Source organism: Aptenodytes patagonicus, chromosome 1, assembly GCF_965638725.1.
Source record: "Aptenodytes patagonicus chromosome 1, bAptPat1.pri.cur, whole genome shotgun sequence".
NCBI classification, from domain to species: domain Eukaryota; kingdom Metazoa; phylum Chordata; class Aves; order Sphenisciformes; family Spheniscidae; genus Aptenodytes; species Aptenodytes patagonicus.
Genome location: NC_134949.1, coordinates 189,161,128 through 189,187,399, shown reverse-complemented (window position 1 = coordinate 189,187,399; position 26,272 = coordinate 189,161,128). Strand labels below are relative to the sequence as shown.

The window sequence follows — 26,272 nt, the reverse complement described above, 5'->3', positions numbered from 1 at the left end:
TTTTTCACTACATACCATAATTACGTTATTCTTTTTTATATTCTTATATAATGGGAAGATAAATAGGGAGCCTTTGGTGTCTTTTGGTGCACTTCCTTCAAAGCTCTGCCTGAATCACAGTCCCATCATCATATTCTAATCGAAAAACAGGCAAGTTCCTAGGGCTTTTGACATGCCAGCTTCAGAGGCAAGAAGCACCTTGGGAAATCTCAGAGGTGATTTGGTCTCAAGCTATATCAAGTCAAAGAACAGTCTGATGAGATACTATGTAAATGTTAATGAAATGCTCTCCAAAATGTTAATGGTCTAATGCAGGTGACCAGAAGGAGAGTCTCTGAGTAAGTACACTAAGAAAAATCGGTAGCTACATATTAGCTTCATAACAAGTTGCCAAAGTAGTGAAATTACATTAATGAAAACAAGCTATTCATTTTATCCATCTGTAACTAAGCTCAAATGCCACACCTTATTTAGCTTACAGGACATGTAAATTTAGATTTTACCTTTTAATGGTTTCATATCTATTTAGTATAAATACTGGTTTTGGAAATGATTACTATTATATGGCTCATGTTAAACAGTTGTACCCAAAGAAGAGAGGGCTCACAATATCTAAGGAAAGATGAGGAATTTCTAGAATTTGTACCCTTAAGGTCAGAAGCTGGAGTATCAATGTTGCATTCTAGTGACTTGCTTCAAATTTTGTTAAGAGGACATAGGAGTCTAAAACAACAAGCAGAAAACAAAAATTGTGGATTAGTGGTGGAGGGAAATACCAGTTTAATAACTGAAGTGATTTTTCAGAATTTTTTGTGGGGGAAGGCAGGAGGTAAGGGTTAGAAACTGATAGCATAATGAGCATACCATGAGCACAGAGCAGCCAGTTTTAGCTCTAAGTCTCAGTAAGAGTCCTCAGTGCAGTGCCAGCTCCATAATGAGCAAGCGTTCTACTCAACTGGGGAACTTATTGTATTAAACAAATCACAGGATATAAAAATACACTGCTTGTGGAAACAAGCATAAAGAGATCAGCATTAATGATGAAGTGGAGCAGATAAAATAGTGAGACAAGGACACAGAAGCACCACTGGTTTAGATACATCATTAAGCACAATCACCTTTGACACAAGCAGTTTTGATATTTCAGTACTCCACCTATGTCAAAACCCATGAACTTCAGCATGTTGGAACGGTGTCTTAAAGGTTGTGGCTAATTAACCCAGATTGTCTTCTGCGAGTTCCAGACCTGTTTCTTGTGGGACAGACCTTCCAGGGTTTTTTTACAGCTTAAATTGACTGGATTTACAGTGTTACTCTTTAATATAAATGTGGCATAAAAGTAGAGAAACCAAATGCATCATTTTCTATGAGTGAGTTGTGTAGGGATTTCAGTCATTATTTCTAGATTTATTGCAGTCACTCAGTAATCTGAAGTAGCGTATTACACCTGTGCTCTGATGCCTTGCTGTGGTTGTGTCTAGGTAAAATGTAAGATGATAAACAGACTGTATGAAGTCCAAATAATTTAGACCCCAATTCTTCAGAAACTCTTTCTTCTCACAGAGTTTTTTGGTTATCTGTTCCTAGAGTAACACATTTAGGAGCTGGAACAGTGATCTCACTACAAGCTTTTTCAGTTGTACAAACTCAAGCTCTTCAAGATTATACCCATAATATTGCCTTTACCTACATCTTTAATCCTAGTTGTTTCAATTTTCTTGCTCTCTCCAGGTTCCTTGCAGACTTCAATACTGCTTTTGTGTCTTCTTTAAATCTTAGCTTCAAGTGTTTTATCAAAACACCCATGTAATTGAAGCAGATTTCCACTTCTTAGTCACCTAACAACCTTTTTAAACTGGATTTTTTTTAGAAGCAGTATGAAATATGATCCCTCTTTACCTCTATCAGTTGTTGTTACTCTGAAATGAGTATCCATCAGCATAAAACAAAATGAACTTTTTTTTTTTTAACATGGAGATGTTAATAAAATTGAAAGAATTTAGGGAAGCTATATATATTTAAAAGATCTAGTTATATTTGATGTTTGGGGTGCAAAAAACTTACAATGTTTTTTTTCTGTAACACAGTCTCAACAAATGACCATCTCTTTTTGAGAGAGTATTTTATCTAAAAAAGAAGATGAGCCTTGTAAGCATACAGGCATAGACTGGGAAAGATTACAAATGAGTGTAGAAAAATCACCGTTAAAAATATAGGATATGTCTTAAGAGATTCCAGTTCCCTATTATATTCAACGATGATGTTAGTATACTTTCACTTGTTGATTAATAGATGAAATTTTAAAACATTTGACCAACCACCCATCCTACTAGAATGCTATTTTCAAAACTTGTCTTGTTACTAATCGCTCCTTGCTCTTGTGTTTATGCTGTCTGCTAACTCAACATTTTTTCTCCCATATTTACCCTCCCAAACATACACAACATATATATCGTATATATTATAATTGTATATAATTATATATAATAGATATGTGTGTATTTTATACACACACACACACACATATATGTACACATACACTTTCTTCTTGCCTTTGTTCTGTTAGACTAAACAAACCAGGCTGTTTCAATCACTTCATTTTAAATAGTCTCTATTTTTCTGTGTTATCCTAGCAGCCCGGCTCTACATTTACTCTAGTTGAATTAATTATTTTTGAACACTGGTGAATGGCATCAATATTTCACTTTTTTTTTTAATTGCAAAAATATTTTCCCTGCTCTAGTCAGAGAATTGCTGACTTTTTTTACAGATACACTGCAGTGGAATTAAAAAAATAAGTCTGATCTTTCCACCTACTTACCTGTCCGAGTCCTTCCTAGCTCATGAATCCCCAGTTTATAGAAAGTATATGATGCTTTCTCATCTCTCAAGTTCTTACATACATAAAATAATTATTGAAACATAGTTCTGTTTGGGAATAAAGTCTGTATCTAATTGGTATACTCCATACTTATAAATGAGGAAGAGGGTGAATGTATCCATGACTTCCATGCAATTACACCAAAATATGTTTTGAATATTTCTTAAGATAATTTTCTGCAGTGTGTTTTCTAATTCTATAATCCTTACCCTTGTAGGGAACGGTGAAGAAGATAATCTATCTTTGTTAATTAACTCAGCTGGAACCTCAAACTTCAAAATTGTTCAGGAATCAAAAATTCACAGAGAAACAAGTAAGGTTTTCTGGACATTACACTACAGAATAATTTGGGCTTACCTCAGAATTAAGTCCCAAAAGCCTTATCCAATAGTCCTATTAGGTCTCCAACAGCCATCATTATCTTTTTTTTTTCTTTTTAAACACAAAACCCAGCCCATTACAGAGGATCAAAGTGTCATAGTGATACTCTACAGTCACAGTAGGCATAACTGGGACAGATACTATATCAGGGGAAATGTTTCAACAAAAGACTAAACTGAATGAAATCATGTAAGCTGCTGTTCAAGGCAAGGAAAAGAGAAAAAAAGTCTCTTTACCCATGCAAACCTTTTAGGTCATAAAATAGCTATTAAATTAATGCCACAATATATGATAAACCCATTTCCAGACTAACCTCAAAACTGTATGCTATCAATAAATCGCATCTCAGCCTGAAAATTCTGATTTATAAAATGTTTTGACAAACATACCCCTTTAAATCATACAACTTTGCCTCTGAGGAGTCATGTCACTTCCTTTTCATGTCAATTCTCTGCACTGCTGCATTGCCACAATCTGTGGTGGCCACTAAGAGCTCAAGTCAGACAGAGCTATCAAATCAATTATAACAGCCTGCCACTGTCTTACACCGACAACAAATGATTGATAACAAAACCTGCCTACTTTCAGTTCTCATCTGACAGCAACAAAACAGTCCCTGCTTGCTTTTACTGGCATTTGTCATAAATCAATAGCAATTTCATCACTCAGAAAGGTGCTGTCAACTCTACTCAGTCCATCTGGTTTCACTTTACCGTTATAATTTTTAACGCATAAACTATTCAGGAAGGTTAATGTATAAAATTGGTTTCTTTTAGAATTTCCTATACATTGGCACCAGAGCAACACTTACAAAATATAAAGCATCAATCATTTTTAAAGATGGGAGGAGGAACCAAGAGAATCATGCTTTGTAATCTTAACAATATATCTACACCTATCTGTGCTGGAAATTCTCTCTTTATTAGGTAATATTATCATCTGATGCAAAAAGAAATGGCTTTTTCTGACCTGTTGTTATGGCCTTACAGTAAATATACATGCAAGTTAGAACAGTGAATCATTTAAATAAAACTCAGACTTTTCAAGCATGAGGTGATAGATAAGCTGTGTATTCTTCCTACCATGCTCAGCTAGGATGTCAATACTATAAAAAAAAAAAGGTAGCTCTTCAAAATTCTACAAACACACACACAAAAAAATAGTATTTTAAAACATCATGAATAGTTACAAATACAGATTTGTGTTATATTACAGAATTCGCTGATCTACCAAGTGGCACAATGAACTGCGTGGCAACAGAGAAGCTACATATCTTAACACATGGTTCTGCTTCACATCAAAGTTTCCAGGGCTGATCTGAAAAGAATTGAATCACTAAATGAATTGCAATCTTCATTTGCTTAAAGTGGTTGGTGAATGTTTCAACTTTATTGCAGTGTGTGAAGCTCTGAACCATGGTATTTATCAGGTTATAGTGTATGCTTAAGAAATAAAGGTCTTTCACACTCAGTTTTCCAGCAAACCACCGTTCAGATGTTGCTGGGGGGGGAATGCTGTTTTAATGGTTTATATCTGCATTTTGGGACACAAACCATGTTATATTTTCCACTTGGAATAACAATGATACTTCTACAGTGGTACTTTATAGTAAAGTTACTATTTGGATTAGTAATACTTGACTAAAATAAGTCCTTGTTTAAATCACTTGGAAAGTTTATTTCTGATCCATAATATTAATATTAGGCAGTTAAATCAGCAGAAAATAGCTCCATTAACACCTAACTTTTCTATAAGAGAACACTACAGTATATACTCTTCTGGGAGAGAATAATGATTTATCAACAGATAATTCTGTTCTTCCTTCTGTAAAAAAAAATAACACTGTCACAGACATTCACAGGATTCCCTGTGCTAAACTCTAAAGGATTCATAAAAGAACACAGAAAAATGATTCCAAGGAACTCAGACTGATTCCTGGCAGTTTTGGGACATCCAACTTTACAAAAAAAAACCCCAAACAACCAAAACAACCAAAACCAAGTCATGCGCACAGGCTGACTGAAACTCCCTTTCTGATATTCCTGAGTGCTGCCACTTTTTTAAAAAAAAAAAAAAAAACTGAATGTAGTTTGGGATCTTCCACTTGTATTTATAGCAAGGCTAAGAGATTATAACCAGCCTCCACACGACTTGTCTCTCTCAGTTTCCTTCCCTGGGTACTTAGGGCAAATGATACTGACTAACAGCCTTCTCAGATATTTTGTACTTAACAGGTAGACTAAGACGTCAGAGAACCGATGGATTTTAAAGGAACAAATGATGTACAAATTTAGAATGTCACAGGTGAACTAAACAAGAGGCTGCTCTCCTACATTATGGGAAGTCAGAAAACTTCACCTGCTATCCAGATGAACACTTATGCCTAAAGTGTGACTGTGACAGTCATACCAAAACCTAACAATTTGTTTCAAGCAATGAGCGGGCTGATGAGGTAATGGAAGATGCTAGCATTACAATGTAAAACCCAAGAAAGAATAATTTATTTTTTCATAAAATATATAGAACAGGAAGGACATTTTCATTTGGGATGGAAGCCTAACCTAAATGCTACCTTATATCCTTCTGTTAGTGTAGGAAAATATGGTAGGGACATTAGAAACACATGCTGTGCTCTTCAATGCTTATCTTAACCATAACTAATGGCTAAAAAAGAAGATAAAGAAAAAATAAAGAAAAATAATAAATAAAATATCCAGGAAATGACTGATTAGTACTTGCACACCAGAGCTTAATTCACATTGACGATTATTTGAAAGAAAAATACAAGAGACATTCTCCTGAAACTGTAGAATTTCTCTTGCTTCTGCCTAAATTCATGCATCATCTTTTTAAAACAATTTCTCCCATGACGGACCCAGAAAAGGGCAATGAGGGAGGTGATCTGGAAAAATATGAAGTGAAACTAGAACAGTAACTTTCCTCAGAAGTCACTATGTTCATTTGAATCCTGTAGCAAAACATGAACCTCGAAAAGGGAGAAAAGGGAGCATAAAGTAGTAGTATCGGTCCTATGATCTACAGAACTGTGTCAAACACAGTATCTTTTATTCCCAAGGAATTCAGGGAAGGTGCCTTGGGACTGTGTTTCTCCAAAGACAGATAAAAAAAAAAATTGTCATTTATTGCGGCATATTTTCATGGGTTATTACAAAAAGAAGGGTTGTATGAAAGTTGTGAAAAGAAAGGCTGCAGGCATGTTTCCTTTTGATTTTACTAGCACATCATCCATACAGAAAATCTTGTACCTCACAAAACAGACCCACAGATCAATCTAAATCAAATCTTCTTAGATTTTATGTCCTGACCTAAGGATTATCTAAATTGTAATAACTGAGGTCATAAACCTTGCAGCTTCACCTAAAAAGTTAGTTGAAGATCCAATGCAGTGGCTGGATGTCTTGATTAACTCTGTCAAACCCGTTTCTCATTGAGACTTACGGTAGACTCTCAGCCCATCAGGACTGTTCCACTACTCATAGATATTCAGAGCATGCACCGATTGGGAAAGAGTATCAAAGCCGGTGGGTAGGTGACTTGTTTATTTCTAGTAAATTCACAAATATTCTCAAGGAAAGGAAAGAAACTGAACCTGTGTTTCTCATATCCTGGCTAAATGATGAAGTAATCCGGGTGTTGAGCGAAGGCAGTAACATCCATCTCCTCCTTTCTCTATTGCTTTTCTTCCTTTCTCTCAGAAAAGCAAATATTTCATGCCAAATGGAAAGAAATTTCAGTTTTCAATACAATGCAGAAAAATGTTACTTTTTTGGTAAAATTTATTTTTTCTCTTTCTCTTTGTCTTCCCACCAGAAAAAGAACAATATGTATGCACAGCTCTGCTCCAGACATTTCTCTCAGGTAATACGTTCACAAACTCCTCAATGAGTAACCCATTCCATAACTCCCCCCTTTCCCCAAATACATCTACAGTGGCAGAAGTGCTTCTTCTCGATGGCAGTCAGCCTGCTGTTCAATGACAGACTCACTTAAAGAAAAGCTACCGTGTTTATCTTCAGCCTAGGATTCCTCCTAAATCTTTCCGGGTATCCCATTACAACTTTAACAACAATGCCTCCCCCCAACCCAAACTGAAACAACAAACCCTCATTGTACAGGCAGTTTCAATTATTTTCCTGGAGTTGAAGGAAAGAATTGAGTGAGAGGATTTGGATGTTGTAAATAGATGTATGTGCACAGACGGGAAAGAAAAGCAGGAGGACAAACATTCTGCCTTTTAAGCCAGTTGATGTGGTACAAAGGTAATACAAATCTCAGTCACCTGAAAAATACAGTAACCAGTTTTAACTGTGAACCAATTTTCACCCTTCAGAAACAAACACAAATGATGTCCTCCTTTGATGAAATTCTTAAGGTTGAATGTAATTGGCTATTTTAAGGATTCTTTCTGGTACGTAAAGACACATAGCTGAAAAACTCAGTTTAAAGCTGAATAAATACAATACACATTTGAACCTACAGATAATGCCCGCTTGTGCAAGAAATAACATGTGACGGCGTTACTACCATCAAAGCTCCTTGCTATGCATTAAGAAATAAGGGGGATAATTTCATTTTTATGCCATTTTCATGGAAGGCAATTAGAGTGTCTGTGCTGCTAGTAATCATGAGCATTCCCACATAAATACTAAAAAAATAAATTTAATTGCGTCATCACTAGTTTCCCTGGAGCAGTACCGGTGTTAGTTTGTTTTCCAAATCTGCCCTTTAAGCCGTGCGCATCACTTCTTTCCGCCAACCGGCAGAAAGAATCACCCACGACCGGAAAGTTTTGCTAAACGTGCAACAGCTTTTGAAACCCGGCAGCAGCCTTCGGCTGGGCCCCCCTCCAGCCGGGAACGAACGCATTTTGCCAGCCGAAGGTTCGCAGGGTCGCTAACAGCCGGCTGGCAGCCGCAGCCCCGGGAGGGCCCGGGCGGCGGCGGCGGCGGCGGCGGCGATCGGTACTCGCCCCGCGGCCGCCGTCGCCGTGGCAACCCGGGTTGCCCGGACGACGCGGGGGCATCTCACGGCTGATGCTCCCCCCAGGGCGGCGGCCGCGGCTCAGGCTACGAACTCGTTCGCCCGCGCTTCGCGTCCCTCCCCCTCTATTTCCCACCTTAACTGATAAGAATCTGGTTTTCTACATCCTTCCCCCCCCCGGCCCGCGGCACGTCCAGGACAATTTTAGTAAGCAGGACCCGCTGAAATACCTTTCTTACTCCTTCCCTTACACAGCTGTAAAAACACCTGGAATACAGCCAGACAAGCAAACGCAAGAAGTCCGTCCAAATATGCTAATTTTTTTCACAGGTGGTTTACATTCCTTTCACAACAACTGATGGGGAGAAGAAAAGATTTATTTCTAAATAACGGAGCTGCTATAGCAATGGAGTAAAGGCAGCTATAGGGGTGGGCAACAGTCTGCATGGTGAGCCAAGATAAGAGGAGACTGTAATTTAATTATCCCAAAGAACATGGAGTTGTTAATTTGAGCTGAATTTGAATTAACTGAAAATATTGTACCAGAAAATAAAACATGTAACTAAAGTATTTCAGAAGCACTCTTCAAAACTTTTAACCTAAACAAAACAGAGAACTTCATGCTGCTTTTTCCTGTTGGGCCACACATTTAAGTCAGGAAGCTGCTGTGAATTTTTAAACCTTTTAAAACATCTTAGACTTACCACTTTTTTGATAATGCTTATGAATTTGTCAAATGCAAACTCCGCTCTGAATAATGGCTATAAACGGTCCTTCAGCTGACTCATGTTACTGCAGCTGGGCCCATGAACTGGCTAGTAATTAAATACTTCCCACAAGAAACTAGTACACTTAAAGTCTCCAAGAGTCAGTTTGGCTATGATGTCAGCTGCCACATTTTTTGACGGCTTCCTATATGCAAGGAAAGAGTAAAAATAAAGATACTGATTTCTTTCTGCAAAATAAGTGCTTTCTTTTCTCTCTCTCTTTTTTAACACGTCGAGAATGGCTACTACCAGTAGATTAAAAGTAAGTGACTATCAAAAGATAAAACACAATCTCATTTCTAGCACCACTGTCTCCGTGAAATAATTTATTTTCCTATTTCCTTTCATATTCAAAAGTAGCCAAGGAATAGGCACAAACCAATCAATTTCTAAAAACAAACAAGCAAAAAACTATAAACACTTTTTCTTTAAACTAATAGCCCCCCTGCCCCAAGTTCTACTTATAAGATAATTACTTCTATTGCATTAGAAATCAAACTCTTAGGTAAACTATGATTTTGATAAAGAAATATGTGAATTTTTATCATAAGTGCTGGTGATGGCACTTGGATAATTTATATATTATCTTCTTGCTGCTTTGGAAGATAGTCTTATTAACTTGCTTTAAGCTTTATTTTAGTTTGACAAATAATATTGGTTAGACCATCATATTTCTTGTTTCCTTAAACTGCTGAAAATGTAATTCGTCAACAATAAATAAGTAATATTAATTGGAAACCTTACTTTGAAATAGTGTCCCAGAAAAATCACTGCTTCTGTTTGATTGTTGCACTGTGATCCAGTGAGTTTCAAGGCTCACTCAATTTTTGGTTAATAATTAATGGAATTTTATTTACAAAAATGTAAAATGAAAACTAGTACAGATACTTCCCATGAATACAAATTACAACAGAAGAACATCTCTCGTGCATTGATCAGTAATGAGGTATTATATGCACTTCAATCATAAATCCCAGTGGAAAGTTTAACTGATAGAAGTTCTATTCTTAGGTTGACTTAATAAGCCTGGACTGATTTACTGAGTAAACTGAAAGCCATTTCAACTTTCTTTGGGTGAATTTGTTCACTTCCACGAACCACTTCTATACAAGTATAAGAACTAATATTAAATCCAACGCCGCACTACTCAGCTCATATACTTCAAAGATAAGAAACTCCTCAAAAGCGAGGGGTAAAACATCCGTTAAAGTATGTGTTACTTTCACTAAAAGAAGGAGGAAGGTTTTCAACATGTACTGAAAATGGCGCAGGTTCACAGCTCAACTTTAATTTCTTTGATACACCAAACAAGAACATGTTAAAAGGACTTGAAATACCAATTACGATACTTCTAATATTATGTGGTGTGAGAACCACCAAACTCTCTTTGTCCCAAAGAGATGCAACGGAAATTGATACTACAGAGAAGCACTGTGCTTCAACGGAACAAAACAATTCAAGGGCAATATATTTTTTTAGTTTTTCTAGTTCTTGCCAGCATACCTCACGCAAGTGTACCAAGTATACCATTAGCTGCAAAATCTGAAAATCTTGTTTCACGCAGCAGTGCTGCAGTATTTTCTGAATATAAAGCACCTTGCAGTGGACTTCTCCACTAGCACATTCATCATATTCCCAGAAAACTAACAGATTATAAAATTTTACTGCACTCAATTTGGTTTTTGAAGGTGGACAATTTGATGTGAAGAGAATTCCACATTAATAACTAAAAAAAAAAAAATTAAGGCTGAAATCTGCAACTGAAGCCAAGAGCATCAGGCAGTGTAGCGTGCCCTTTACTAACATACACATTGGCAACTTAAAAAGAGCTTTCCGATTTCTCGTATTTTCCTATTGTTCTCCCTAACTTGTTCAGTTTAGCTTTGACAAAACTAGAACTTGGAAGATTAATTCTAGTCAAACTTTATTTCCATATAAAATGCAGTTAGTATTCTTGTTAAAAAGTGTTCTTGACCAAATAAGTTTTCTTATCACTTGCAGAAATGTATTACTTATTGCAAACATTTAAATAACTTTCACTATGTCAATGCAGGCTAAGGGAATAAAGATTTGCAAACTAAAAATAAGAAGTAACTGCTGGTTTGTTGTGTTTTTTTTTTTTTAAATGGGCTAAATGAAAAGCAGAGAAGTGCTAAGTATAGGAGAAAATACCCTGCAACTACTCAATGTACTAGCATTGTAGAAGCACTGATGAAGAAAACCTTGTTGGATTGTATGGTGCAATACTAAAGCTAGCAATTCTTAAAGTGGATCTTATAGCAATTTCTGAGCAAATGCAGATTCTGAGTGACACACAGTTTTGGATGGGAGATTGGAGTGTATGATGTTTGAACCCCGCCTCGCCACCTTTCCCCTAGATCTTTAAAAGGACGTAAACAGTACGGCTATTTAATTTTAAAATATTTTAAGAAATTTGGACAGTACATTACTTTAAGTTATTGCTGACCTGCCTCCCATTTAGCTTTCTCTTAAGCAAGCTAAACCATATTTTTTTAATGCACCCCTTTGTACTTTCAGTTATTAGAAAAATAACAATCATAAGTATACTGTATTTTGTGTTATTATAGCTTTCCCAGAAAAGATTAGCTGGAGATCCCTTTGCAGCCTTTCTGGTTGCTTAGTTCCTTCAACATGCACAATTTCACCAAAGCTTTATGACTAATGTGAGTGTAGAAGATTTCTATAATAAGTAATATTCTCATTTAGGCCACAGTGCATTTTATAGTTTATTGGTACAGGTCAAAAATGCCCTTTTTATTAAGCTAAATCTGCAGTTACAGACTGAAGTAGGAGTAAAATGCTTTATATACTACGGTTAAGTGGTACTGTTGAATGTTCTAATGTACTACAGCACTGATAGATGAGTAAGAAAGATGGGCTTAGAATAAGGAAACAACAAGATGTGGTCGGGAACAAGAACAACTATCATTAGGTATCACTCATACGGCTTCAGAAATAACGAGAAAGGAAGAAAAAAAGATCCGTGAAGGAAGATCAGACCCCAAACTAAGAAATTAGGATGTAACTAGTAGTATCCTCAATTAAAGACACAGTCATTAACAGTTTATTTTTTAACTTTTAATAATGAAGACAAACCTTTTTTAAATTGACTGTCATTGGAACGTGGAAAAAGAACGTAGAAAAATTAATTCCACTTCAGCATGCTTTGTTTTCCATCCCATAGGAAACAACTATTTCAAATAATATAATATCCAATCTTAGACCGTAAGATTCATATATTTTTGACCCCACTGAAACAAACCCAACATTTCATAAGAGGCGATCTCACTACATAACAAGTTTTCAATAAAATGATCTCAGAGCAACTGCTGTTAGGTGGATAAACAGAGCCTGGGTAAACTCAGCAGAGAGCAATTGGCTGTGTCCTGTTTTCAGTCAGCGGCTGGCAACAGAGAAAGAACAGACTGAAAGCACCGGGGTAAGCTTGGAGACTGATTAGGCAGGAAGCTATTGCTAAAGGCAGCAAGAGTAGGAGCTATCCCAAGAGCTCTCTCACAGCAGTTTTCTCTGCCCTGTGAGACACAACTGGAAATCCCTTAATGCACTCTGCCCTTCATTTATTTTTGCTACTGGACATTTGAGAGCGTTTAAGAACGTTACTTTTTTGAGTAGTTGCCTGATGATGGATCACACAGAATTAAAACGATTTTATATTTCTTAGGGAAAGGGGAAGACTACCATCTACAGTACAATTATAAAACTAGGGATTACCTGACAGCAAAATACTTTTTATTCTGTGCTGATTAGCCAGAACAGAGTTTGCAACTACTCATGCATCAATCCTGATTTACTCTTTATGCTGAAATTATGAACTTATCTTGCATACCAGGAAAGCTACATAACTTAAAGCCACGGTATTGATTCATTTACTTTTAATCCAGCTAATCTAATGAAACATTAGTACACTCAAGAATATTATCATCGCAGCTAGCAGTACAATATAAATTACACAAACACACTCTATAGTAAAGGGAAAGAGCTGAGTATCAAAGTACTAGAATTTGGAAGCATGAGAAAGTTGGCTAACCAAACTTAATGCAAATATTTATATATATGCACTGTAAGAGAATTACTTCCCCCCCCCCAAAGAACTTGTATCATTCATTGCCTAGGACAGAATATACTAACCTGAAGAGCAGCTATTCAAGCTATTGTTTTATCTTCAGTATTGAGTGTGCTGTGCCATGTTTTATTAACTTTATTATAGATAGAGAATGAAAACATGGAGAAACCTCTTCAGGTCTCTCAGCCTCAAGCACTTTAAATTAGAGGCCTGAACTCATTGACTATTAACAATTTATGTAAGCTAACTCCTGTGTAAGATGGATATGTCCCTCTCTCTAGCCAGTATAAGGAGCCTAAGCTCCCTAAATTGTGTATCTATATTTATTAGGTATTTTATCTCTTCAAGAGATTAAATACGTACATTAATTTTGGGAGATCAGTTAAAAATGCTTAATACCTGATATCCCAGAGTGAACATTATAAAACACTTCATGTGTTTAGTGCTTTGATTCTACTGTTTTCACTGCAGTTGTAGATGTTTGGCACATCTGTAAAGCAGACCCTGTAGATCTCAGCTTAAGTACTAAACAATGTAAACTGGGAAAAAACCCAAACAACCCAAAACCAAAGCAAACAACCTCCCTCCTATCCAGAGGAAAGGATAGGGCACCCTACCAGCTTCTAGCGTTTCTTTTGATGTAGGTCTCATTTCATCTCATCTCATTTTTTAAACACTGACCAAAATTTAACAGAGTCCTCCCCAAGCTCCTCCATCAGCCTAATTTGGCATCGTGTTCATATGGGTTATCAGCAGGTTTGGAATCATTAGATTGACTCACCCAGTTCTTGAACTAATGATAGTGGAGTGAAAGATTTGACATCATGAAGTTTACTTTCTCATGGAAAAGATGGATCAGTGAAAATATTTATATTTCAGAATGTAGGAGGAAAAAGTATATTAAGTTTCCCTTCTCTGGTAATGACAGCAATAAAATGCACCCACTGAAATAAGAATAGGTCCTCCGATAAATTTCTCAAGAGATAGTTCTTACGGGAAGAGAAAGCAATTTTGGCAAGGAACTGAAGTAAAGTATTTGAGGAGGAATCTCTACTTTTGAAACTAAGGAAACAGAAAAAAAAAAACCAAACACCAAATATAATTATGACTACAGTAAAAACCAAACAAACCCTCAACCTTATACAAAGCAATAGAAGCCTTTAATAGAGGCTTCATATATTCTGATGCCTTCTCCAGAGGCTAGGGAAAACAACCAGAAGATCAATGTAGCCCATCAGTCTCCACCTTGAAGATGTATTTCTCTGGCTAACACATCTGTAGTACCTCAAACCACTGCCTCTCAGTTAAGGTACACAATTCTGATACTAATTTCTGCCGCTGTTAATAAATTCAGTTACCAAACTAAAGGACCAGTAAAATTTAGGTGTCAAAGTCAACCTGGGTAATGAAAACTCTCACTCAGCTGCGTTTAACCCTGGTTCATCCAGCTGACATTATTCCCTCAGGGAGAGGATTTAAACCATGTTTTCCATATCCCTGGAAAGTTCCCTTCTGTTCATTAGCCCCTCTGTTCACAGAGTTTCACTGTAAATAACAAATGTTACCGAGTCTAGTGATTCAAATATTCATATTGAATGGGGAAGGCTGATGATGATTCCTGCCACAAAAATCCAGCGATTGAAGTAAAAGGCATACCATGACCCGGAAGCTCTAGCCATGAAAATACCAGCCTATCAACTTGTGTCGCATTAGGCAGGCATTTGCCAACAAATAGTTTACCTGTGGTTCTATTAAGCTCTTTTATCCAAGATGTTTATACCATAACAGTGGTGATTCCATTCCATTCCATGCAACAAATATCTATATTAATACAATCTTCTCCATTTCCCACTGTTTCAACTTATTTTTGGTGAAGTAGAAATTCATCTCATATTTTAAATAAAGCAAACTGTCAGTAAATCAAGCAAAACGGGAGGCATATCCTGGTTTTAGATTATTTAAAATGGTTTCTCTCTTTCTGTTTATGAAAAGCCATTATCAGAAAATGCTGCCTTTCTAGCCAGTATAGGTTCCCAAACGGCAGGGAAGAACCCAAGTGACAAAGTGATTCTAGGTATAAAAATATATAACCTATTAAATCAGTTAATTCAGATTTCAGAAATATAAAAGAAACCTATGAAAAGATTGTTCATTATGGCTGTGCATCCTATTTTTCTGTGGTTCAAGGCTTGTTAAAATCCTTGAACATCGCTCCTGAAACTGCATAGCTCAATTAGGTGCTGTACAGAGATACCCAAATTTGTTTTGAAACCCCAAAACTGGGTTGTGATACCCAAATTTGTTCCTGGCCTAAAAGTTATCCTGCTTCAAGCAGACAAAGTAGACTGTCCAGAGCTAATTCAAGTATCTTTATATGCACCGTACTTTAACGTACCATGTACAATCATCTCTTTTCAAATACAAAGAAACAGGCTTAAAGCCTAAGAAAACAAATAAAAAGAAAAAAAACTCTGGAATAATTATTTGCCCATGCTGAAAATCTGCTGAGATTTCATTCCATTTCCCTGTTTATGACACTAAGTATTCTTGATGTTATCTTTTCAATTTCTTATTCTATCATTTTGCTATGCCACAAGGAGAGAGAAAAATCAAGAACTGCAAGTCTGAATACAATGTAGAATAAAGTCACTCAGTTTTCTAAACCTCAGTTTTCAGATTTTTGAAAACCTAAGACAAATATGGTCAAACTTCTAGGGTCAGATAACAGTTTTTCTTTGATTCCTCTATATGGAGTTAGATAAATATGAGACAATAAAGCATGAGAAAAACTCTTTCCACCGACAGAATAAAAACCCCTCACCATTACAAAAAAGCCTTCTTGACTTGTAACAGAAAGACCATGCTACTAACAAGGCATTGTTATAGTCTTTCAAAGAAAGGAAGAGTATGTATTAGCAATCCTGGTTTTTGCAAATCTTGAGGAAGTAAAATCTGTTAGGGAATTGCATGGACTTCAAGTGATTTTTCTGTTTGGTTAAAATGATCTTGCTTTAAAAAGTTTTTTTAAAAAAAACATTACCATGCCAAGAACAAGGGTCAAACTACTTTACAGTGTATGCTGAAAGTGAACAGATTCTTGATTAGCCCAACATCCTCCAAAATCCATATATTCTTTTCTGAAATTACTTAACCTATAGCTTCTCATCTTGGATTTGTAAGCTACATCAACATAAGAAAAGAGGAGTTACAGTCCAACTACCTCACACTACTCCAGATCATTCAGTGTACGTCTGGCTATCATCTTTCCTTCTGTTATTCATGTGAAAGCTGCATTTGCCCCCTGTACTTACTTCCTTCACCACTCATGAACCCGAAGTTTGAGCCACCAAGGAAAAGTCTCTTGAGGCTTCTGATTATTTTGCTGGGTGATTGATGGAGATTTTGCCTTAGGCATGTATGATGGAAATACACAAGACTCATCTATTTTTGGAATGAAACAAAGATGATACTGCATTTATCAAGCAACTTACAGACAGAACCACCAGTTCTGGTTCAACTTAAATGCCAATTTCCCTTTAGAGTATTCCAAAACTTGAAAGTAAAGTTTCCAAGTGTTTCTACCCCAACAAAGGGAAGAAGCTGCAGGATACCCTTGTTTTCCCTGCATCTATTTGATGTCCTTTACTTGTACCTTTGCAGAGCATTGGCTTATAATGAAAAAAATCAGGCAGAAACATAACTCCAGTATTTCTTTTACACTGTACATTTTTGCTCTATTGTAACAACCGCTTTGGAGAAAAAAAAGAAAGTAAATTCTCCCAAAGGAGGAAAAAAACCCCAGAACATTAAGGGAACATATTCACTTACATGGCAAAGAATGATGAATTAAGAAGTGTGCTTAAAGAATTTAATGAGTAATGTTTTGTGCTTTCTCTAGATCTTTTGAATTACTGACTAAACAATGTTGCATTAACCAGACATCACCTGAGTCACAAAACAGACTCAGGTCAGGGCTGATACACTGTTTCCATCTCAGATTTTGTCCCCAGTGGAATCTTTTAACCAGAGAAACTAATTTCTAATGTCTAGCTGATGAAATTTCCCTATCCAATATTTCACCTTTTTTTTTTTTTTTTAAAGAAAGATAACCCCTTTAAGAAGAGAGAGATATAAAACAATATAAAGAGCATTATGGCTGTTGTTCAGTCAATAGATACATCATTTATTCTATTTGGATCAGAGTTCTTAAAGCCTTTGAAGAAAGAGGCAGGAGTTTAGATACTACTTGTTCTTAACATTCAGAAAACAGAAGTGAAAGTGTCTGGTAAATTTATGCCTAAAATCTTGTTTAACAAACATGGAAGAGATTTGAAAAGTACTCTGAGAAGTGACAGAACCTCTTTGCTATAAAGATCAACTCAGTAATTGTCTTCGAATGGGAAGTTCTGCGTGACTAAACAATGAAAAGACAAATATGGGTAAACTGGTGGTAATTTACAGCTCCCTTCGCAGATTTAAGATTGTCCACTGATGCATGTTCAGAAGACTGCTTTGAATATATAACTTGCCTGCCATAGCTTTTGGAAATCTGGTTACCTAGCTAGACAATTATGAAGCTGACATTTACTGTATGTGCAATTATGGAATATACAGTGTCACTGCTTTCAAATGTCACCTCTTCGCCACAGTTCTTACCTTGCAGAAAATGTCCTTGCCTCCCTTGAGAGAAGCAGTCCTATTCAACTAGTACCAATGAACACTGGCAAGATATTTCCAAAAGCAATTAGCTCTTCTGAGTGCCTAATTTGACATCATCACAGGGTCAACTTTAGGAATGAAGTTGTCAAACCTCTGGAAAATAAGCCTCATTATAAGGTCCACCTTGTCTCAAGGTGGCACCTAAAATTTTTACTCTTAAAAAGCTTTGGTTCTCTTTCTTGTCTGTATTATGTTCACATATAATTCTTTACGATAAGACACAGAATGGAGGATATGCGTGTCACCTTACTCACGGGTGCTGATAAGGGAAATCTCACAAGACTTTACAAGAGCAGTAATAAAACAGACACAGACATTTTTTGTAGGATCACAATTCCGCCTCTCCTTTTCTAAATACAGGTAGTGCTAAGATTGACAGTGTGTGTTTGGCTTACACTAAGGGCAAGTTAACAGGTTTTTTTTTTTGTCTATATCAACATTTTCACAGTACTAATATGCATTTACTACTAATTTGAAGTACCCTTTTCCATTCTTAACAGAGCTTGCCTCCATTTTGCAGTATTTGGCATTTATAAATAAATAAACAAATAAACAAACTAGTGTTTTATACCTCTCTCTATGTCAGTCTTTATTATAAAGGTTGATTTTATTAACTTTGTTGGAAAGGCTCTGAAAAAAAAATAAGCAAAATTTTTCATTTTTCATCCAAAACTCTTCTTGGTGGCTGTCACCCCTTCTGACTTGAATACTTTCTCCACTCCAACATTAAATTATGAGAGGGATATCACTAGAAAAAGATCCTAAAAACTTTGCATCAAAACTAATCTTATTCCTACATATTTTGGAATGTAAATTCTTCAGGGCCATCTCTGTGAGAGACTGTATTTGTCTGCAACTGTGGCAATACAGAAATAGTTCTAAACAAACAAATAAAAATGAATAAATTCACTTTCCTCGTCTGGATATTTTTTCCACACATGCAAAATTGACTCTTATGGTCACAGTTTCTTTGAACTCTGCTGTCTGCTCTAGGAAAAAACTCTACAATATAACCAGTGCAGATGGTTTCAGGGGAATTATTTCTGTTAGAATAAGCAGCAATTTTACTTGACCTATGAAGTCAATATTGAAGTGAAGCTTTGGTCTTAAAATGGGAACAACTGAGAACTAAGTTGGGGGTTTTTTTTAATAGAAATCCTATTAAATGTTTTCATTTCATAACAGTGCCTACAGATATTCCAAGTCTTCTGCCGAGGAGACTTGTCTATTGAGTAGAACTTCACAAAGCCTTACAAAAATTTTCTCCACCAGAGGTACAAACACTGATGTTTTTAGATCACAGGCAGAAAGAAGAGTAGGCTAACATGCATAGTGCCTTCCAAACAGTATCTACCATGAAGAACTGGTAGCACTCAAGAATGCATCTTTACTACTAATGTGTACTGGCTAAAAAGTTATCTTCACAGGTTTCTTTGTTTCTCCAGTGTTAGGTACTTCCTAATGTTCACTACATACAGTTGTGGAAAAGACAGCAACATACACAGATGTAACAAAAAAAATAAGGAAAAATTAGGTTGAAATGACAATCATAGTTTGCTGTCATATACAGCAATGATGAAATAAAATAGTGACCTCTAAGTGGTTGCATTGTCAGTTTCAAGAATTAAGATGAGCCTGAGCTCATTGTCAGCTATGATTGTCAAAAATAAGGTAGCAGAGACACTGACATGGATGTCAGATGACAGTTCTATTATGAATAAGGGATGAAAAAAACCCAACAAACATGAAAAAAGGGTTTTCTTCTTAACTGGGACCAGAATGACATTGCTTGACAAAGATTTTATTTAACAGAGGTGTTTAAAATGCTTCAGACTAAATGTGACATGAAAATTATTCTATTGTTTATAGATTTACTGAACAGATACAGTAATTACGACTATCTCTTACCATGGAAGTTTGATCTGAATATAGAAACAAGACCTTATTGTTACCTTTGGAAGTATAGTCCACAACACAATTACTGATTACAACAGAAAGATTTCTTTCAACCTTTGCAGTCACAAAAAGCAATCTGTATTTTTTAACTTCCATTTTATTATAGCTTTTCTTTACTCACAGCACTTTGATTACAACCTACTTGTAAAGAAAAACACTTTCTGCTGCATTTGAGGTATATATACATGCAATCAAAGCTGCATCTTGAATTTGTATTCATGCATTTTAGATAACATTACCTTGGCTAATGCTACTGCAAATAAATGCGTAGCCATAGCAGCAGAGAACTTGATGCAGGCTGCAAAGCCTGACCGAAAACTTAGTGCATAATGCAGCTTTCTGTGCTGCCTTGGATATGCTGCTATGTGTATTTGAACTTAACTAGCTTGAAATAAATGTGCAAGATGCAAATATGCCTTGACTGTTGTTGTAAATAACTGATAAACTCAGATCAGCCATAGCTATTAGCTGCTTGAAATGATCTTCTAATGTGCAAAATCCTGATCATTGAAAATTAAGTGCTTTCTTCTGCTCCCTAAATAAAATAAAAAAGCTCCCCTGTTAGATGCTACTGAATCAAAACCTTACCGAAATACAACACTAAAACTATACTAATACTCTACTTGTGTCATACAGTGCTCAGAATGGGAATTACAGCAAAAGCATATACCACAATATTTACTGCAGTTTATGGCTCTTTGCAGTTAAAGCAAACTGTAACATTAACAGGTAGTTTTGAACATATATGCAATTCAGTTGTTAATTTAAAAATACAAAGCATCATGAATGGAAACAAAGGAAATAAATACACCAATCATATATATGTCAACAGAAATCTAGTGAAAATTATTTGTATCCTTAAGGTATTAGAAAATTTCCAAGATCTAGCAATTCCAAATGTATATTATTTCTATTAGTTATGCAGCAGGGCTTTTCCTCAGCAAGAAATTATCCGACTTGATGGGCCTTGTCAAAAGCAGAAAAATATGATTGGTAATGCTGATCACAGAAATAGAGTAGATTTAAACTTGACAAAACACACATAACATGTTAGAAAGAGGCAATCTGTTCAATAAAAGAAGAGTGCAGTAGGACTGAAAATAAAATAACACACCCAAGAGGCTACCCTGGGTTGCAGCATGAGAACCAGTACTCCTCTTTAATCAGAAATATCAGCTGAACACTACCACAGCTTTCTGGGGAGCTCGACAGATCATGAAGAGAAAAATGGCCAACCAATGGCTAACATTCCACTAAATTTACTATTCCTCCTTTTTATTCTTAAGCAGTCCATTTAGTTAAAGGAAACGATTTCAGTTCTCAGTTCTAGAGCTAAGTAGCATTGGCTTGCTCCTCTGTATTACTTCGTTTTATAGGGCTTGGCTCAGCCTCACGAGCAAGTGATAGTTTGGTACCTTGAGCAGTATCATACTGAGAATGACAATGGCAATGGTGAAAGAGATTTCCTTCCTGCTTCCATTTATATTACAGCTATGGAGAAAGTGTGCATTCTGGCTCTGTTTCTCTCCCTTGCCATCACCTGTCAGACACGGAGCCACTACTTTCTAGTTCCCATCTATGCTGGGGTCTGATTTCTATTCCACTTTTTTAGAGAAATATCTTTAATCATAAAGACTAAAACAGTTTTTATTAGTTTGTTTTTGTTTTGTTTTGAAACAGAAGAGATTAGCTAGAACTCGATGGCATCTGTCCAACAGAGATTGCTACACTGAATGATTCAGAGGACAGACATTTCAAGTCATGGCTTGTAATTCTTTTTGACTGCGCGATGAGTCCAAGAAGTTCATCCTAGGTATGAATCTGCAGTGTGTATTAATAAAGTATATCTACTATAAGTGAATCTGTTAGACTCATCAGAAGAAGCAGTAACCAAACCAGTTATCAGTTAACCCAAACAGCCAAACCCAGTACAGAAGCAAAGAAGGAAAGTGCTTGAATTGCTGCTTGAGGACTTCATTGATCTCCACATATTTTAAGCTTAGAGTAAGCCAGTGGCTTTTTTGCCATGATACAAAATTTAGCATCCCTTTGAAATTTTAGGTAGGGAAAAACAGCAAATCAATGAAAGACCAAGCCAATACTTCTGTCTAACGACATATCCCAATTTTTCTGAAGTGGGCTGAAATCATAGACTTCTTGCTTATACAGTGTATATGTAATAAACCATTATATACAGTATTCATCACTTATTACACACATATACATAGAAAGAATAGGTTATTGCATATGTATCTATATTAGATATAAAGTGCAACAAAAAATTATATAGAGGATAATACTGAAAAACCCCTGACATTATACATTGTTGAACTCAGAAACAGAAAATTAAAGAAACTTTATCATTATAATTCTTGCTTTGACTGGCCAAATCATTAGCTTCAGTGAGGTTATTATTACCTAAAAATAAACTCTGATACTCAGGATCTAGTATTCATTCTACATAGTACACAACCTACATAATTTCTGATTTCCCAATAACAAAATAAATTATTAAAAGCAAATTCTCAACTTGCCTACACAGACTTTGAAGAGCAAAAAAAGAAAAAGTTCACCTCAAAGATCTACTCGGAGTAACCAATGACCATATATTTCTATCAAAAAGCCAAAAAGGCTTTGATAAGTGAACTCACCATAATCTACACCAAGTTTAGTGCTCTAGCTCAAGATAGGAAGATGTAACATGTAGGTATTGTGACAAGTGTCAACAAATCAAAAACATACTAATGAATTCCTTAAAAGCAAGCTTAGGGTTGTATTATCCTGTTCCTGAGCTAACAAGACGGGTGAAAGAAAAACTGAATTCATTTTAAAATGTCTTAGAATCAGATTGTCTCAAAATGCTCTATGGAAATACTGACTTCGGTAAAAACAACAAAAAATCCAAGAGTTTACTTTTACTCTTATCTCCAAATTGAATGTCTGAACTTTAAACTTCAGTACCAAATTATATCCATCCGCTGTACAAATCAGTCCCTGGGTTAGACTAAGATTTTGCAGAATTAAAATCTTGGGGTTTTTTTGGTTTGTTTTTGGTATTTTGTTTTTAACCTGAAACATAAAACATAGCTCTAATGTTTGTCCAAATACAGTTAGTTTGAAAACTGGAGACTACACTGTCTGTCCACAGACAGCTAGCTAGCTAGATAGAATGGGTTGAAAAGAAGCAACATTCAACATAATTGTTTTTACAAGCAGAAACACTTATAGGACAAATTCGGATGTGCTCTGTAGTCATTATTGAAATATCAATATGTTATGTGCTAGACAAGCACCTGTCAAATATACTTGATTTTTCTTTGAGCCAATTCTTCTAAGTGAATTAATTATCTTTCAACTGTCCTTTCAGCTCTATTTTCTTTAATTTTGTGTTTAATAATGCCAAATTCTGTATGTTCTTTTTTTTGCTATATATACTTAAGAAATAAACACTTAAACATGAGGTATAATTAATATCGTCAATTTGATGGCATCTGCTTTATAAACTCTGCAGTGCATTTAAATATCAAAGGATAATGCATTCTGCCTACAAAACTAAGAAAGGAGACACTTTTTTCTTTAAGTTTCAATGAAAATTTTTCTTTAACGGAGGTACTACATGTATAAACTTTTTCCTGAAACTACTAGTTATGAGCCACTGGAAACAGTCACTCTGGACTCCTCAAGCTTAATTAAAACGCAGCTAATATAATAATATTCTGTACATTGTCTAACAAACAAAGCTAAAAAGCACACACCCCCTCATTGCAACTTTCAACATATGAGCAAATCCTACTGATTTCAGTGAGATAGTTCAGGAGTTTATGAATAAACATATGCACAAGACTCATGCTCAAAATTTGGAGAAATATTTTGTCATGAAGTAACTGATGAATTTACTATTACTTTGCTGATACAACATCCCTTTTGAATTATACTGGTAAATGACAGCTTAAACAATTCCAGCTATAGTATCAAGAAAACCAAGACAAAGAAAAATAGAATGAATGCAAAAAGTTCTCTGATTCGGTATCATAAACACTTAGTAACATTTAAAATGTTCTGCAATCTCTGCTTTCTATTATAGTTCCATAATCCATTAAAAAATCCTTACATAATTGTTCTTAAGGATTATAGAAGTACCACATTTAAAAACATAACCAAATGTTAAATAAATAAAAACCCCACAAAAGATAGAAGACCTTTGCAAAGTAATCAGTAAGTATAGTTTCAGGATGTAATATTCAGGTGATTCTTAAAAAAGCAGGTTCCAATACGGTTTCAGTATTCCACAAATGTAGAAAACTGAAAAAAATCACAGCAGTCTTTTGAAAACATAGATCAACTACATTAGCTAAGAGCAGCATGCAATTCATGAATATGGTTCATTACCATGGTTACAAGCTTTCAGCACAGGCCTCTGTGTGGTTGGACTGAGATTTTGTGGTATGTCTGGAAAAACAAGGAAGCAATGGAAATAAAATACATCTTTGAAAGTTACTGGAGTATCGTAACAACATTACTAAGCAGAATTATTTAGAAGTTAGATATTTCTAGGACTAAAGTGACAGTTATATACCAGTGAAATAATTTGATTCACTTATGGGGCAAGATGACTTTTCCTTCCCCCATTCAACTAGAAACCCTAAAAAGTTAAAGTACATGTGGCTGTATCGAAGACTCTTGTCATAATAATCAGGCTAAGCTAAGTTCAGTAAATTAATCTCCAAAATGCTGCTGACATCAGCAAAACAGCCTGAACATCCCTGAAAGTTGTCATTGCAAGAAAGAATTAAACCTGATAGCATTTAAGTTCTAGAGCACTGGACTCATAATGCTTTTAACTTTCTCTGGAACATAAAATGTAAAATAGAATATTCACCTTTAGACCTTGGTGTCCTTTTCCTTCGGTCTCGAAAAGCTGCACCTGATTGCAAGGCCTCCAACAGGCTATCCATCACTCCAGTCTCCTCCCCTTCTATAAAGGAGAGAAGGAGCCCTCTAGGTTATCATAGCAATATCAAAGCATAAATAATAATAACAATAAACAACATCAAAAGATATTAATTGTATTAATAAAACTATTTATTTCAAACTTAGACCAGGGTTTTAACATTCACAAATTGCTCTCTTGCAATTAATCACAACAGATTTGTCTTCTATACATTGAACTAGGCCAAATTTTATTCCATTCATTTCACATTCCTCTTTCTCTATTCTAAGAGTCAAGCATAGTTTTAAGTGAAATGTCATTTCACTCATATTTTCATTTCAGTACCCTTTTGCAACTGCAAATAATCAGTTTCATGTCATCTTTCAAGAGATGTCCCTTAAATGATTTGTTATATTAGACAAGAGATCATTTCAGTTATTGTTATAAAAAGTTGAAATTGTTTCTCAGCAGGAAATTGAGTGAATATTGGACTGGATAGGATACAGAGCGATATCCATAGGTAGCTTTAATCAAAAGCCATTTTCTCTTCGTATTTAATAACCTCTGGCCAATATTAAATAATTGATGTAGTTCAGGAAAATTCTACTCATTGTATTTCACATGTATGTATAAAATCCCCTGAAAGAATTATGAATGTTACTGTGAGATTATAATTAAATGCAAACATTAAACGCCCTACTTTTATTTCCTCAAATAAACACATCAGAAAATGTTAGATTTTTGAACCTTGTTAACCCCTTGTGTCTATGTCTGGGAGCACAAAGAACACAACTCCAGGGATTTATTATATGATGAAAAATCACCACAGAGGAATAAAGAATTACACGATGGAAATCTCATTATGCCTCACTAGGCAAAACTCCCTAGGTCAACACACACCTTGGATACAGTCAGACACATCACACGATTCTGCAGTTATTGCTAACAGTGAATATTCAAATCAGGATCTAAACTAGCCGACGGGTAGAATGAGATGTCACGCCACTAATTTAAGGAATTCTGAAAGTGCTGGACTACAAGTAAAGAAGCAAGGCAACCTTCTAGACCTGAATACGGGGAAAATTATGACAGGAAATGTTGCTTTCCAACACTGTTTGTATTTGTTTCCCTCCTTTAAAGAAATTCCATCTTTCAATAAGCTTTAAAGAATTCTAGCATCTTTCTAAGGTAAGTGGTTTCAAGGGCAACAAAAATAATTCGGACAAAAAAGCTCAAAGTTGCAGAGAGGAAGGTTTGGTAAGGTACTGTCAAATCAGCATGGGCCGAATCATGAATATGACGTTCTAGAAACAACATTTTTACTTTCATTATTCTACCACTAAGTCAAGAGTTGAATCTAATTTACCTTCTGAGATATCATTTAGAAGTGGAAAAGGAAAGCATACCAAAAAGAGGCACGAGATTTTGGGAACGGAGATATGCAAAACATTATTAAAAACAATAATTTATTGTCTCAGAAATAGAGCTTTCCTGTCCACAAATTAAAGAAAAATGTCCTTTAAATATGACCT

General features: G+C 35.6%; 1 protein-coding gene across 1 annotated transcript in view; it reads right to left on the bottom strand.

Annotated features, from left to right (window-relative positions):
* The window catches only part of DIAPH3 (diaphanous related formin 3), a 258,898-nt gene that overhangs the window by 33,591 nt on the left and 199,035 nt on the right, over positions 1-26,272 (bottom strand). Inside the window, exons 26-27 of the mRNA XM_076363140.1 lie at positions 24,690-24,785; positions 24,200-24,259 (exon numbers count right to left, since the gene is read on the bottom strand). Of these exons, the coding sequence (XP_076219255.1) occupies positions 24,200-24,259; positions 24,690-24,785 (156 nt within the window). The remainder of the gene's footprint in view (positions 1-24,199; positions 24,260-24,689; positions 24,786-26,272) is intronic.